The sequence below is a fragment of the Hemiscyllium ocellatum genome, chromosome 17 (assembly GCF_020745735.1).
Source record: "Hemiscyllium ocellatum isolate sHemOce1 chromosome 17, sHemOce1.pat.X.cur, whole genome shotgun sequence".
Taxonomy (NCBI): domain Eukaryota; kingdom Metazoa; phylum Chordata; class Chondrichthyes; order Orectolobiformes; family Hemiscylliidae; genus Hemiscyllium; species Hemiscyllium ocellatum.
Window position 1 is genome coordinate 949,302 of NC_083417.1, and position 16,629 is coordinate 965,930.

The 16,629-nt window shown below is 43.4% G+C and overlaps 1 protein-coding gene across 1 annotated transcript in view; it reads right to left on the reverse strand.

The window, feature by feature from the left end:
- Positions 1-677: 677 nt before the first annotated feature.
- Positions 678-16,629, reverse strand: part of cdh15 (cadherin 15, type 1, M-cadherin (myotubule)) — a 106,461-nt gene continuing 90,509 nt past the window's right edge. The window contains exons 12-14 of the mRNA XM_060837537.1: positions 6,299-6,435; positions 2,516-2,683; positions 678-1,795 (exon numbers count right to left, since the gene is read on the reverse strand). Of these exons, the coding sequence (XP_060693520.1) occupies positions 1,595-1,795; positions 2,516-2,683; positions 6,299-6,435 (506 nt within the window). The 3' untranslated portion in view covers positions 678-1,594. The remainder of the gene's footprint in view (positions 1,796-2,515; positions 2,684-6,298; positions 6,436-16,629) is intronic.

Sequence of the window (16,629 nt, forward strand, 5' to 3'; positions counted from 1 at the left end):
CCCCTTACAATAAATAACAATATTCTGTTAACTTTACTAATTACATGTACGTGCAGGCTAACATTTTGTGATTCATGCACTAGGATACTCAAGTTCTTCTGCATCTCAGTGCTCAGCAATGTCTTTTCATTTAGATAATATGTCTTTTTTATTCTTCCTGCTTAAGTATTGTTTCACCTTGTTTCTGCCAGGAAATGATCAAAATTTATGGGAAGGATAGAAGCATCACGCTAGGACAAGAAAATAATTAATGGGATATCTTAGGGTTGAAGGTTCTGTGTTGGAACTAGTGCAGTTTCTAAATTATGGAAATCGATGGGTAACTTTTTCACACAGAGGATGGTATGTATATGAAATGCGTTGCCAGTGGAAGTGGTAGAGGCGTGTACAATTACAACATTTAAAAGACATTTGAATTGGTACGTGAATAGGAATGGGCCAAATGCAAGCAAATGGGACGAGTTAAATTTAGGACATTGGCTGGCATGGATGAGCTGAGCTGAAGAGCCTGTTTTTGTGCTGTATGAACCTATATGGATTCAGAAACCAAAGCTGCATTGTTAGATTTGCAGACAATACCAAACCAGACACAGCAAAATCAAGGCTTAAAAAAAGATAAGTTACACAAAGTTTGACAGTTGGCAAAACAGAAGGCCAATGAAATTTAATACTGGAAATATAAAGGATAGCTCACAGGAAAGAAAACTGGGATAACTGATGCTCACCATAAGGGCTGCTGAAATAGTAACAGGTACAATGGAAACTTATTGAGTCAGTCAGCTCAATACTTAACATTTTAATGTTGATCCATAAACAAGGCAACAAAAATAACAGGTCAAGATCAAAACTGACTCTAAACTGTCCTGATTTCCTGATGAAGGGCTTATGCCCGAAACGTCGAATTTCCTGTTCCCTGGATGCTGCCTGACCTGCTGCGCTTTTCCAGCAACATATTTTCAGCTCTGATCACCAGCATCTGCAGACCTCACTTTCTCCTCTGAAACTGTCCCACCTGGCGTTAGCTGCATTGACACACAGTACTCCATTTACCTCCTCCCCACCTTCTTTCCCATCCAACTTCCCACCCTCTCTCCAACACACAGAACCCCATCCAATTTGGCAACTAGTTGGACACTGGCATTGTATTGCATGTAACTTTGCAGTGTTTGACACACAGTGTTCTCCACCCACTGTCTCTCTCCTTATCTTGTTTACTTTTCCTGTCTTGCTGGGTCACCTTTCCACATCCCATTTTGTCTTTGATTCCCTTGCTCATTCCCTCTCTTTTTCCCTTTCTCTCTTGCTCTCATTCACCTCTTACCCTTTTAATCTCCCAGTGTTTTCATTATTAGCATGGTATGGAATGCCTGTGTGACAGACTGAGTTTACAATATGATATCATCCTTATCCACTGACCCCTAAGATAAAAATTTGACAGTTGTGTTCCATATCACAGAGTGATGGCTCAGAATTCAGATGAAAAACTGTACAAGTTATTGGCAAAGAATGAGAATAATTTCAGACATTTAGTGATTCAGTTGGAATAATACATTTTCTCAGACTGAAGTTTTGGAGATCTCAGTTGGGCTGAGAATTAGTGATCTCCATACATATCAGCTAGCTTCTTGAAACGAGGGCCCCAATCACTAAGGTAGTCATAATCCTGGTCTGAGTCAGAAGCCCTGGATGTGATGGAACTCAGAGTCTCAGCCAGAGAGCCCTCACCCTCATAATCGTAGATCAGAGCAGTGTCATACGGGGGTGCATTTGGGTCGTTATCAGCTGCATCCAGTCCCTGCAAAACAGATTAAAAAGGGTTATTGGAGAGCACAATGACAGGGCACACAGCACCAAGAAGAGCACATGGCGCTTACTTGGGAAGAGAGACACCTGAGCACAAGACTCTATTGATGTATATTTAATGTAGCTCTATACTGGTAACTTTAATTTCAGCACACAGAGCAGGATATGTTTGTATAGAAATTACTATTAGAGAATGACTTGTATTTATGATTAGATGTTTACTGCATTTTGTTCTGAAATCATTGTTCTAGCCGTTGGAATCAAGTGTTGCATATTTTTAAGTGTATAGTGCTTGCAATGATACTCATCAAATGGAGATTACACCAATATCAGCTCACAGATTGTGGGGGACAAAGAAACCCAGTTCTGTCCTCCACGTAGGTGGATCAATCTTTCTGAATACTAGTTGATGCCACTTATAGATCTCTCTTATTGTGTCTATGACAGTTTCTGTCTGACATGGTGAGATGAAAACTGCTTGCACCTATAATGATCCAGTAGCTAAAATACATCTGCAATAAATACAGTTAATGAACCGCTAACATTTACTTAACAAGGTCTTTCTCTGTTGGGCTAACGTGAGCAGTATGACTTCCTTAACAGTGCATGACTGACTATAATAACTTCACCCATAATGTTATAATTACTCATACAAAATCTGTAAATAACTGCAATGATTCCATTGCCCCGAGTTGCCTCTATGGAAACCCACCTCATTGATGAAATCCTTGATGTCGTTGGGGTTAGCAGGGGGTCTTTTTGGATAATGTGGTTGCCCATAATTAAATGGTGCATCTCTTCTGATTGGCTGCTTTCCTCTGATTGGGGTTGAGGGCAAGACCTCATCTGGGTTCCTTAATTGGTCAATGTTATAGGCATCCTTGGGGGACAAAAATCAACCATGAGCAAGTGGTGTGTGGAAATTTCAAAATCGATTTGCAAAATGTATTAAAGACAGGAATTGAACAAGAACTCTTTCTAGTGGTGTTTTGATGATGTTATTTTGCACATTACCCAACAATCTTCCTTAACTTCAGGAAAACAAAATTCAATGAATAACTGACCAGCAAATTAAAAACACACAAGTGATAGAAGAATCACACAAGATATGTAGCAGCGTAGAGATTGGAACGAGGTCAGCCAGGTGGACATCATAAAATATGAGTTCCCTGATTGGGACTGTTAATTTGGTCCAATCAGGGAGCCCTAATGAAAACAGACCCAAGTCTCTCAGCCTTTCCTCATAAGACCTTCCCTCCAGACCAGGCAACATCCTGATAAATCTCCTCTGCACCTTTTCCAATGCTTCCACATCCTTCCTGTAATGGGGCGACCAGAACTGTACACAGTGTTCCAAGTGTGGCCACACCAGCGTTTTGTATAGTTGCAGTAGGATATTGCGGTTCCAAAAATCAATCCCTCTACCAATGAAACCTAACACACCGTATGCCTTCTTAACAGTGCTATCAACCTGGGTGGCAACTTTCAGGGACCTATGTACATGTACTCCAAGATCCCTCTGCACATCCACATTACCAAGAATCTTTCCATTAATTCAGTATTCTGCCTTCCTGTTATTCTTCCCAAAGTGCATTATCTCACATTTAGCTGCATTGAACTCCATTTGCCACATCTCAGCCCAATTCTGCAGTTTATCCAAGTCCCCCTGCAACCTGTAACATTCTTCCAAACTGTCTACTACTCCACTGACTTTAGTGTCATCTACAAATTTACTAACCCATCCATCTATGCCTGTGTCTAAATCATTTATAAAAATGACAAACAGCAATGGTCCCAAAACAGAGCCTTGTGGCACACCGCTCGTAACTGGACTCCAGACTGAATACTTTCCATCAACCACCAATCGCTGCCTTCTTACAGAAAGCCAGTTTCTAATCCAAACTGCTAAATCACCCTCAGTTCCATGCCTCTGCATTTTCTCCAACAGCCTACCATGTGGAACCTTATCAAAGGCTTTACTGAAGTCCATGTACACCACACCAACTGCCCTACCCTCATCTACATGCTTGGTCACCTTTGCAAAACATTCAATGAGGTTTATGGGACATAACCTGCCCTTGACGAAACCATGTTGACTATCTGAAATCAAATTGTTGCTTGCTAGATGATTATAAATCCTATCTTTTATAATCCTTTCCAAAACCTTTCCTACAACAGAAGTAAGGCACACTGGTCTATAATTACCTGGGTCATCTCTACTGCCTTTCTTGAACAAGGGCACAACACTTGTAATCCTCCAGTCCTCTGGTACTAAACCTGTAGACAATGATGACTCAAATATCAAAGCCAAAGGCTCTGCTATCTCCTCCCTAGCTTCCCACAGAATCCTCCAATAAATCCCATCCGGCCCAAGAGACTTGTCTACTGTCACTCCTTCTAGAATTGATAACACCTGTTCATAACTACCTCAATCCTTTCTAGTCTAATATCTCGTATCTCATTCTTCTCCTCTATAATATTCTCCTTTCCCTGAGTGAAAACTGATGAGAAATGTTCATTTAGCACCACTCCGATCTTCACAGGATCCACACTCAACTTCCCACTTCTTTCTTTGACTGGCCCTATTCCTACCCTAAAACATTTCCAGTCAATGTTGAGGAAGTTAAAGCCCCCATAATGACCACCCTGTTCCTTTCACTCCTACTCAGAATAATTTTGCTAATTCTCTCTTCCACCTCCCTGGAACTCTGCAGAGGCCTATAAAAATCTCCCAGCAGTGTGACCTCTCCTCTCCTGTTTCTAACCTCAGTCCATACTACCTCAGTAGACAAGTTCTCATCAAAAATTCTCTCAGCCACCGTTATACTATCTTTGACTAACAAGGCCACACCTCCCCCTCTTTTACCGCCTTGCCGTTCTTAATGAAAGATCTAAACCCTGGAAACTGCAACATCCATTCCTCACCCTGCTGTATCCATGTCTCCGAAATAGCCAAAATATTGAAGTTCCAGGTACCTATCTATGCTGCAAGGTCACCTTCAGTCTGAGAGCTGGCTCTGGTGAAGCCAAATCAGTGTCAACGACTTTGCACATATAAATAAAAGGTGACTTGGTGACAGGATACTGGCCTCTGTGGAGTTATTTCAGTGGTGATGAAAGAAAAGCACGCTCCTGAAGACATTCACTTACAATAGTTAACTTTGAGTTGAGGTAAGCATTTCTGGCATCATGCTGTTGTTTTGAAAGCTTCATTCATTTGATCCTGTCATCGCAAACTGGGGTTGTTTTGAGCAAATGACATTGGGGGTGGGCGGGTAGATGAAAAGCAACAAGTAATTCTACTAACAGTTGAAGACCACAGCTTCCTTAGTTATTAAGAGCCTAACTTTCCCTGAGGCATCAGATACTAAAGTATTTCAAGAGTTGATGGATTTAGTTAAGGAATGTTATGACCCCAAACCTCCCCTAATTCTGAGTTGCTATGGGTTTTACTTGGCAATTTGGAAACCAAGGAATCCTTATCTGGATTTTTGACTAAATTAAGAAGACTAGCAGAGGCATGTGACTTTGATTTAACCCTTTATTAGATGCTGTGAGAGTGTTTGGTATGTGGTATTAATGGTATAACCATGAAAAAGTGCCTACTAGCTGAAGCCCAGCTGGACTTCAAACAAACATTACAACTGGCTTTATCATTGAAAAATACTGCCGGTGGAAAATATGCGTTGCAGGGTATTTCAATGGAAGTGGACACCCTCACTAATCTGACTGAGTTTATAGAACACCACTTGAGTGCTGGCAGTTATACAGCCTCACTCAGGACATGTCCTGACCAGAGGGACTGTGGGTTAGCTCACAACTAGAAAGCCAGTAACACCCTGTTCTCCACCTCCTCACTCTGTCTCTCTGTCTAACCTCAACCTCCCAGGTGTACTCTCAGCATTTATCTCCCTCTTTTTCTTGCCCTCAGTCTCTCCCTCTCCCTCTCTCTGATTCTCGCTTTCACTGATACTCTGATCACTTATGGAATCACAGCAAGAGGAGGAGATGCATGCATACACTGAAATCATGGCTGATTGTGACCTTACTCCATTCACCTGCATTTTTCACATATTCCTCAATACCATTGTTAATAAAACAAATCAACCTCAAATTTTAAATTCTGTTGAATACGGAGGATGAGGATTACATATGAGGAATGTGTATTATATAGGAACAGGATTATATATGGGATTGGAGGAAGTTTACATAAAGTGGGGGTTATATATAATAAGAATTATATATGGAGTGTGGAATATTTATGAGAAAGGGAGATTATGTAAAGAGAGTAGGGTTTATATGTAAAAGGACTAGGAATGATATACAGATGGGGTGGGGATTATATATGGAGAGATGAGGATTATATATGGGGCGGGGGGTAGGGACATAGAGGGGTGCAGATTATATTCACAGATAAATGTAGTCTGCAGTTGTCCTGCATATGTTGATGTTGCTTAGGACATTATTTACTATAATTTGTGAATTGCTCACTGACCTGATCTTCCTCTCCTCCTCCCTGCTCGTTGTAGTTTAAAATGTTGTCCCGAATGTCATCTTCAGAAGCAGCCAGGAGTCCCTTGTGGTGGAGACGGCGGTGAAGACAGTCAGAAACTGCCACAAGCAGAATGAGAACTGGTATAGTGACAGTGTGAAAGAGAGAGAGAGAGTCTATGTCAGTATGATTATCAAAATGGACCTCAACACAGAGCTAGGAACTGTGGGTCTAAGGAAAGAGTTACTCTCTGTCTGTTTGAATTTCTAACCAGATGAAGATTTCATTTGTTCACATGATCTATGTGTTGCTAGTAGGGCCAGCATTTATTGCCCATCTTAATTCCTTTGAAAAAGTGGTGATGTGCTGCCTTCTTGAACCCTGCAGTTCATTTGGTGTAGAGATGCTGTAAAGATGGCATTTTTCATTTTTCTGTATCTCCAATTGTGGACTGCAAGAGAAATGGGCTAGTTTAAAAGCAAAGGATTGTTGAAGGATTACAACACTTTTAAAAATCAAGTTACCTGATACTCATTGTAAGTGCTGTTAACAGATGGTTTATGCAATGGAAAAAGCCTAGTTATAGGTGAGATGGAGCCATGGGACTATGTATAAATGGAGATTTGACCAGCAACATTGACATCCAACAAAAAAGCTACTGTTTTGGGAGTTAAAATACCTCCTGAGCAAAAATTGAGTGCCCTCCTTGTGATGATGGGATCTAACATCTGGCCCCAGTCAGCCAAGATCCTCCTCCATTCATTGCAGCCAAGACCACTCTTCATTTCTTCCTGGACCATCCCTGCTCATCCCAGCCCAGCTCACCCAGAGCTCCATCTCCATTGGCAAATCTGGAATAGTCTATAGGATTATACCATGGAATTTACCAGTTTGTCAGAATTCTGCTTCAGGATACTGAGTGCAAGTGAACCAATACTGAGCAATGGGCAAACTAACATGGGGTAAACAATGTCAATAAATTAACTTGCATGACTCAAAGATTGGTGCGGCTGGCATAGGTTTCATTTCATGGGTACTGGTATCAGCACTGGTAGAAAGGAAATTCTTGTTGGACATGTTTTGCTTGAACAGTGCTGGGATTACTGTCCTGGTGAATTGATTAACCAGGCTTAGAGATGGGATTTTAGAGAGAGAGAGAATGTAGCCTTATGAAGTAAAAGGATATTGCAACATTGCAGGGCAGCTATTTGGATAGTGATATGTATTGGATATGCTGTTTTAGCTATTATGGAGAAATTGCTTGCATGGAGATTAAAGATGGGACTAAATATTCAGGAATATGTGGCTTTTTGAAAGGATAGGTAGGAAGTAAAGGGTGGAATATATATGCCTGCAAGTAATGATCTTGGATTGGAAGATGTTAGAATCCATATAAGCGGAGGTAAGGAATAACAAGGAGAAAGAAGACATTAATAAGAGTAGTCTATGAGCCCCTGAACAGTAGCTATACTGTAGGACAGAGAATATACCTAGAAAAAAATCAAGGCACATAGAAATGGTAGTATATTAATTGTGGGTGACTTTAATCTTCATATAGATTGGGAAAATCAAATTGGCAGAGGTAGCCACAGGAGAAACTCATAGGGCTGAATCTTTTTTTTTGTTGACAAAGTATGAGTTGCGATGAGTTTTTTGGAGGGAGACTTGACATAATGCCCAACAAGATATCTTGCCATATCTTATCAAATGCACTGCACAAACTTCCTACCACCTCTGACATTCCTCAAGTTCAGTTCTATCCACATCTTACCACTTACCAAGTCCCAGTATACCTCTGCACTCACTGACTATCTACCAAAAGTCATGCACTCTCACCATGGACACTGGAAGTGTCCCTGATTTCCCACGAATTACAGGTGGAGCATTCCATGAGGCTGAGATCTACCATTTCAAACTTGATCCACTAAAGCAATGACAGACAATAATCCAGGAACTGACTATGCAACATATCTACTGGTCACTAAACTCAAGTCTCTTACTTCTGCTCTCCTGTCCTAGCAGGCTACAACCACAAAAAAGTAAGTGCTTTCTTCAGTCACAATTCACTCAGTCTGCAAACATGGTTCCTGAGGAGGTAAGACCAGGTCAACTTTTGAGTCGTGACATCTTGCCCTTGCAGCCAAAACTGTCACAAGAGGGTCGATGATATTTTCTGCTCCACCAGGGTGCATGCCAGATTCTTCTGTTATCTTACATTGCTCTATCTCAGCTACTGCACCAATCTCCCACCAAGTCAGAAGCCATCTGATTTTACTGCTCCTCAGATGCTACCTGACCTGCAGTGCTTTTCCAGCACCACTTTAATCTAAACTCTGGTTTCCAGCATCTGCAGTCATTGTTTTTAACCTAGAAGCCATTTTCTCAATCTCTGAGAACAAACCGTTCGGCTCAGATACTGACACCTTATGGGAACGTTAGCGCAATCTGATGAGCGACTTTGTAGCTGGCTGAGTGGTAAAAGAACACAGCAAACCACTGACACTTGGAGGATTGCTGGAGACAGGCTGAGCCCCAGACGAAATAGTACCCTGTGGGGTCAGCATCCAGTAACTTCACATGCATCCTCAGGACCAATGACCTGGCAACAGGAACTATGAACCTGACATGTATGCCAGATGCCCATTCCTCCGAAGGAGACAGGCTTGTGTCAGGAACCACCCAGCTAAAGGAGGAGCCATATGCAGAGCCTTCAGAATTTTCCTCTCCAAACACTCTTGAGGTGGCAGGGCTCTCCATCCCCTCCTCACTGGACCCCCTTCAAGCTTTGAAAATTCAAGATGAAGAGGGTTCGCTTGCCTCTGCCAAGATAACTCATGGCAGATCTGACCCATCCTAACCTAAACAGCCCCAGGGTCGCATGACCAAACCACCAGGGCCAATGGACTCAACTGCCAAATAGGCATTCTCACTTTAACTGCAGAACCAGGGACTGCATAGAACATAGAACATAGAAAAATACAGCGCAGTACAGACCCTTCGGCCCTCGATGTTGCGCCGACCAAAGCCCACCTAAACTATACTAGCCCAATAACCTCCATATGCTTATCCAATGCCCGCTTAAATGACCATAAAGAGGGAGAGTCCACCACTGCTACTGGCAGGGCATTCCATGAACTCACAACCCGCTGAGTAAAGAATCTATCCCTAACATCTGTCCTATACCAACCTCCCCTTAATTTAAAGCTGTGTCCCTAGTAACAGCTGACTCCATTAGCGGAAAAAGGTTCTCACTGTCAACCCTATCTAAGCCCCTAATCATCTTGTACACCTCTATCAAATCTCCCCTAAACCTTCTTTTCTCCAATGAGAACAGCCCCAAGTGCCTCAGCCTTTCCTCATATGATCTTCCTACCATACCAGGCAACATCCTGGTAAACCTCCTCTGCACCCGTTCCAATGCCTCCACATCCTTCCTATAGTATGGCGACCAAAACTGCACACAATACTCCAGATGAGGCTGCACCAGAGTCTTATACAACTGCAACATGACCTCAGGACTCCGGAACTCAATTCCTCTACCAATAAAGCCCAGTACGCCATATGCCTTCTTCACAGCACTATTTACCTGGGTGGCAACTTTCAGAGATCTGTGTACATGGACACCAAGATCCCTCTGCTCATCCACACTACCAAGTAGCCTACCATTAGCCCAGTAATCCATCTTCTTGTTACTCCTACCAAAGTGAATGACTTCACACTTAGCTACATTGAACTCCATTTGCCACCTTTCTGCCCAGCTCTGCAACTTATATATATATCCCGCTGTAACCTGCCACATCCTTCTTCACTGTCCACAACTCCACCGACTTTCATATCATCCGCAAACTTGCTCACCCAGCCTTCAAGCCCCTCCTCCAGGTCATTTATAAAAATGACAAATAGCAATGGTCCCAAAACAGACCCTTGTGAAACACCGCTAGTAACTGCACTCCAAGATGAACATATACCATCAACTACTACCCTCTGTCTCCTTCCAGCCAGCCAATTCCTAATCCAAACCTCTAATGCACCCTCAATGCCATACCTCCGTAGTTTTTGCATTAGCCTACCATGGGGTACCTTATCGAACGCCTTGCTAAAATCCATATACACCACATCTACTGCTTTACCCTTGTCCACTTCCTTGGTCACCTTCTCAAAGAATTCAATAAGGTTTGTGAGGCACGACCTGCCCTTCACAAAACCATGCTGACTATCCTTGATCACATTATTCCTATCCAGATGTTTGGGAGGAAGAAGAAGAGGAAAGTGTTGAAGACATTTTAGTGGCACGGGTGATAATACATTGTTCATTATTTGGAATGTTTCTATAAACTGCAGTTTCAACTTTACATTTAGCTGTTTGTCTCTCTGTGTAGCCCCAAATGTAAGTGCCAGTGCTATACCAAACTTCAGTGGCCTCTTGGATGTCCAATGAGTCAGTGTCTGTGTTGAAAACTTTATGCAGCATGTAGAAGCAAGATGAACAATTAATTTTCTGCTGACATCATTGCCCCTAATTCTACCACATTACTATTCTGGTTGAAGTTCAAGATGGCAGCAGCGGGGTAATCAGCATTCAGGCTCCTCACCCAAGGCTCGTCCATTCTGACCTTCTTTTTCTGTTCTTTTCTCATTGTTCTTCTTACTTTCCTTATAGGTTTTTTTGGAACGAAAATTAACTTGGAGTAGCGGTGACATCATAGGAGCAGCTGAGGGCCAAAGCAAAGCAAGCTAGAGGCCCGAGTGAACTGGGGACAGCCAGTGTGCCCAGAGCAGAATGGGGACATATGTTGGACAGATGTGGGTGGTCAGCAGCTTGTAAGTCCAGTCAGACCACACGTGGAAGACCCCTGCATTGATCTACTGAAGGCCCTTTATGAAAAGATTGCATTGTTTATCTTATTAACTTTCTTTTATATAACTTATACCAAGAAGAACTGTAAGGTAATGTTACATTTTTTTTCTTTATTTCTCTGTTTTGTATCTAAGATTTGTACCGAGGTACTTTGTGCCTAAGATAGTATAACATGGAGCAACAATGTAAACTTTTCACCGTACTCCTGTACTTGAGCAGATGTGACAATAAACCCAATTCTATTTCTTCTAATTCTTTCCCTGGCTTCACTGTCCAAAAGTGTCAATGTGGATGAGATGGTCAGGCAAGTGTACAGCCTAAAGGGAGCCAATGCATTAAAATGGCCAAGGACTAGGGACCATGCAGATCTGTGTCCTGTACAGTGCATGAGCCTGTGTAATGGTAGCCTGCAGCTTCCTCTCTCTCATAGGTTGAAACACTTTACCCAACCACTCCAAGTATGGTTGAAACCATTTCTTTCTCATCATTTCTTTCAATTTTCAACATGATGGAAGGCTACAGTAAGCACTGGGGTCAGCTGGTGACTTCCAGCCTGTACCTCTTTCATGTTAATGAGACTCTGAGCAACCAGATACTCTTCCTGTGAATTACTTACACTTTGCACCTCCCCAGGTCCCCACCCCTCCATCTACATAAACCTGCAGCTTTCTATCTTCAAAGTTTGTGCGAAGATTTGTAGCTTGGGTGCTTGTTGTAGTGGTTCTGTTCGCCAAGCTGGAAGTTTTTGTTGCAAACGTTTCGTCCCCTGGCTAGGAGACATCATCAGTGCTCTGGAGCCTCCTGCGAAGCGCTTCTTTGATGTTTCTTCCGGCATTTATAGTGGTCTGTCCTTGCCGCTTCCGGGCGTCAGTTTCAGCTGTCCGCTGTAGTGGTTGGTATATTGGGTCCAGGTCGATGTGTCTGTTGATGGAATTTGTGGATGAATGCCATGCCTCTAGGAATTCCCTGGCTGTTCTCTGTCTGGCTTGCCCTATGATAGTAGTGTTTTCCCAGTCAAATTCATGTTGCTTGTTGTCTGAGTGTGTGGCTACTAGGGATAGCTGGTCGTGTCGTTTCGTGGCTAGTTGGTGTTCATGTATGCGGATTGTTAGCTGTCTTCCTGTTTGTCCTATATAGTGTTTTGTGCAGTCCTTGCATGGTATTTTATAAACTACATTAGTTTTGCTCATGTTGGGTATTGGCTCCTTTGTTCTAGTAAGTTGTTGTCTGAGCGTGGCTGTTGGTTTGTGTGCCGTTATGAGTCCTAGGGGTCGCAGTGGTCTGGCTGTCAGTTCTGAAAAGCTCCTGATGTATGGTAGTGTGGCTAGTCCTTTTGGTTGTGGCATGTCCTCGTTCCATGGTCTATCTCTTAGGCATCTGTTGATAAAGTTGCGCGGGTATCCGTTTTTGGCGAATACCTTGTATAGGTGTTCCTCTTCCTCTTTTCGCAGTTCTGGTGTACTGCAGTGTGTTGTAGCTCTTTTGAATAGTGTCCTGATGCAGCTTCGTTGAAACTATGAAAGTAACCACCCCAACACACACAAACGAAGCTGCATCAGGACACTATTCAAAAGAGCTACAACACACTGCAGTACACCAGAACTGCGAAAAGAGGAAGAGGAACACCTATACAAGGTATTCGCCAAAAACGGATACCCGCGCAACTTTATCAACAGATGCCTAAGAGATAGACCACGGAACGAGGACATGCCACAATCAAAAGGACTAGCCACACTACCATACATCAGGAGCGTTTCTGAACTGACAGCCAGACCACTGCGACCCCTAGGACTCATAACGGCACACAAACCAACAGCCACGCTCAGACAACAACTCACTAGAACAAAGGAGCCAATACCCAACATGAGCAAAACTAATGTAGTTTATAAAATACCATGCAAGGACTGCACAAAACACTATATAGGACAAACAGGAAGACAGCTAACAATCCGCATACATGAACACCAACTAGCCACGAAACGACACGACCAGCTATCCCTAGTAGCCACACACTCAGACAACAAGCAACATGAATTTGACTGGGAAAACACTACTATCATAGGGCAAGCCAGACAGAGAACAGCCAGGGAATTCCTAGAGGCATGGCATTCATCCACAAATTCCATCAACAGACACATCGACCTGGACCCAATATACCAACCACTACAGCGGACAGCTGAAACTGACACCCGGAAGCGGCAAGGACAGACCACTATAAATGCCGGAAGAAACATCAAAGAAGCGCTTCGCAGGAGGCTCCAGAGCACTGATGATGTCTCCTAGCCAGGGGACGAAACGTTTGCAACAAAAACTTCCAGCTCGGCGAACAGAACCACTACAGCATTCTATCTTCCCCTCTTCCCATACCCCTTATGGTCATACACTGCCCATCCCTTAAAGCCAGAGTATGCCTAACTCTGGTGAACTTCCACTACCACATGACCTTTTTCCCAATGATGCTTTCCCTTTTTAACATTTGTGCAGATACTGTTGTCCTCTTTCACAAAAGATCACCTTTTTCCTCTTGGCCTGTAGCCTCCAATCCTGAAGAATTAGTTTCTGATTCGTTTTTCCACAGCAACAGCCCCTCTTGTCCCACCCTTCTGCGGACAACCATACTTTCCATGGCCCATCCCACTAACTGCAATCTAACTGGACAACCCCAGTTGAAAAGTGCCCAGACCCTATTCTGGTGGTCACACATCACCCCAATCTCATTAACCCTAGCCGCCAGACTGGATTCTGTGGCAGCATATGACTAACTGTGACACTCTCCCTAAACTGCAAAAGTATGGATCCTCTGGCCTAGATCATTCAACCAGATGTCTGACTGTAGCAAATCCGCTGGACTGGTTTTGAAGGCTACCCTTGACCTACTGTGTCTTGGCAGTTTTCCAACACTTAGAGACATTGCATGTGCAACGAGCAAGTAGCCATGTGTCTGCCGAAAGCTGCTGTCACACAGTGCAGGTGGGAGATTGACATAGAGCAAGATGTCCTCTAGTTTGACTGAGGATTACTGAGCAGCAAGACAAGCTGCTGGTTATGTGGCAATGCAAGGCATGCAGGCCGGCATAAAGTGAATCAGCTCAAAGAGAGCAAGTAAGAATACTTGAGACGCAGCCTGATCTTATCCATGACCTGGATATTTGACCCTACATGCCAGTGTCCCTGCTACAGCCTTTCAATGCTACTTGCTGATCTTCCCAGCAACACAAGTCATGTTGTCTAAGACAGAGGTATTGGAGAAGTGTCACAACAATCATGAGGGTTTGGCAGATGCAAATACAAATGTTCATGGGTGAGGGGTAGGTGTGGCTGGTGACCATAGATCATGCTCTGAGACGCTGTTTAATTCTCAACGATGTGGAAACTCTTTGTAGTCAGTGATGAGCTAAAGTCACTGGGTACCTGTTCTGATTTCCATTTTGAGTTTTCTTGACTTCCAGCTTGTTTGATGTATTTGGTAAGATAGGAAACTGAATGTTAGTGATACAGGTTGAGCTATTACGAAGGCATTTAACAAGCTATAATGCACCTTATTTGGCAACATAATGAAAAACATACCTCATCACTCAGTAAATGCATGAAAGTCACAGTGAAATGCTCCCAACATTGATATTGGCCTCACCGGACTCCTCACCTGATTCTGCCACCATCCACTGGTAGATTGTCTCAGTCACTCAGACCACTATAAGACTTTACCCGTAGAGTATATTTAGGGCAGTTCTTTAGTAAAATATGCTATGGATCCAGTCTGGCTATTTTGGATTGAGTAATATGTAATGAGGCTGGTTTAACAAATGACCACAGAGTAAAGGATCCCCAAGGAAGCATTGACCATAACATGGTAGAATTTAATCATCAATTTGAGAGTAAGAAAGCTTAGTCAGAAACAACTGTTGCAAACTTAAATTAGGATATACAAAGTTTGGGAGAAGATTTGTAGCTTGGGTGCTCGTTGTTGTGGTTCTGTTCACCGAGCTGGGAATTTGTGTTGCAGACGTTTTGTCCCCTGTCTAGGTGACATCCTCAGTGCTTGGGAGCCTCCTGTGAAGTGCTTTTGTAATCTTTCCTCCGGCATTTATAGTGGTTTGAATCTGCCGCTTCCGGTTGTCAGTTCCAGCTGTCCGCTGCAGTGGCTGGTATATTGGGTCCAGGTCATTGTGCTTATTGATAGAATCTGTGGGTGAGTGCCATGCCTTTAGGAATTCCCTTGCTGTTCTCTGTTTGGCTTGTCCTATAATAGTAGTGTTGTCCCAGTCAAACTCATGTTGCTTGTCATCTGCGTGTGTGGCTACTAAGGATAGCTGGTTGTGTCATTTCGCGGCTAGTTGGTGTTCATGGATGCGGACCGTTAGCTGTCTTCCTGTTTGTCCTATGTAGTGTTTGTGCAGTCCTTGCGTGGGAGTTTGTACACTACATTGGTTTTGCTCATGCTGGGTATCGGGTCCTTCATCCTGGTGAGTTGTTGTCTGAGAGTGGCTGTTGGTTTGTGTGCTGTTATGAGTCCTAGTGGTTGCAATAGTCTGGCTGTCAGTTCGGAAATGCTCATGATGTATGGTAGTGTGGCTAGTCCTTTGGGTTGTGGCATGTCCTCGTTCTGTTGTCTTTCCCTTAGGCATCTGTTGATGAAATTGCGCGGGTATCCGTTTTTGGCGAATACATCGTATAGGTGTTCTTCTTCCTCTTTTTGCAGTTCTGGTGTGCTGTAGTGTGTTGTGGCCCTTTTGAACAGTGTCTTGATGCAACTTCTTTTGTGTGTGTTGGGGTGGTTGCTTTCGTAGTTTAGGACTTGGTCTGTGTGTGTGGCTTTCCTGTATACCTTTGTGGTGAATTCTCTGTTCGGTGTTCTACAAAACACTACATAGGACAAACAGGAAGACAGCTAACGATCCGCATCCATGAACACCAACTAGCCATGAAATGACACGACCAGCTGTCCTTAGTAGCCACACACTCAGATGACAAGCAACATGAGTTCGACTGGGACAACACTAGTATTATAGGACAAGCCAAACAGAGAACAGCCAGGGAATTCCTAGATTCTGGATCAGTGGTGCTGGAAGAGCACAGCAGTTCAGGCAGCATCCAATGAGCAGCGAAATCGACGTTTCGGGCAAAAGCCCTTCATCAGGAATAAAGTATTCCTGATGAAAGGCTTTTGCCCGAAACGTCGATTTCACTGCTCGTTGGATGCTGCCTGAACTGCTGTGCTCTTCCAGCACCACTGATCCAGAATCTGGTTTCCAGCATCTGCAGTCATTGTTTTTACCTCTAGGGAATTCCTAGAGGTATGGCACTCACCCACAGATTCAATCAATAAGCACATCGACCTGGACCCAATATACCGACCACTGCAACGGTCAGCTGGAACTGACAGCCGAAAGCGGCAGGTACACATCACTATAAATGCCGGAGGAAAGATCACAGAAACGCTTCACAGGAGGCTCCCAAGCACTGAGGATGTCACCTA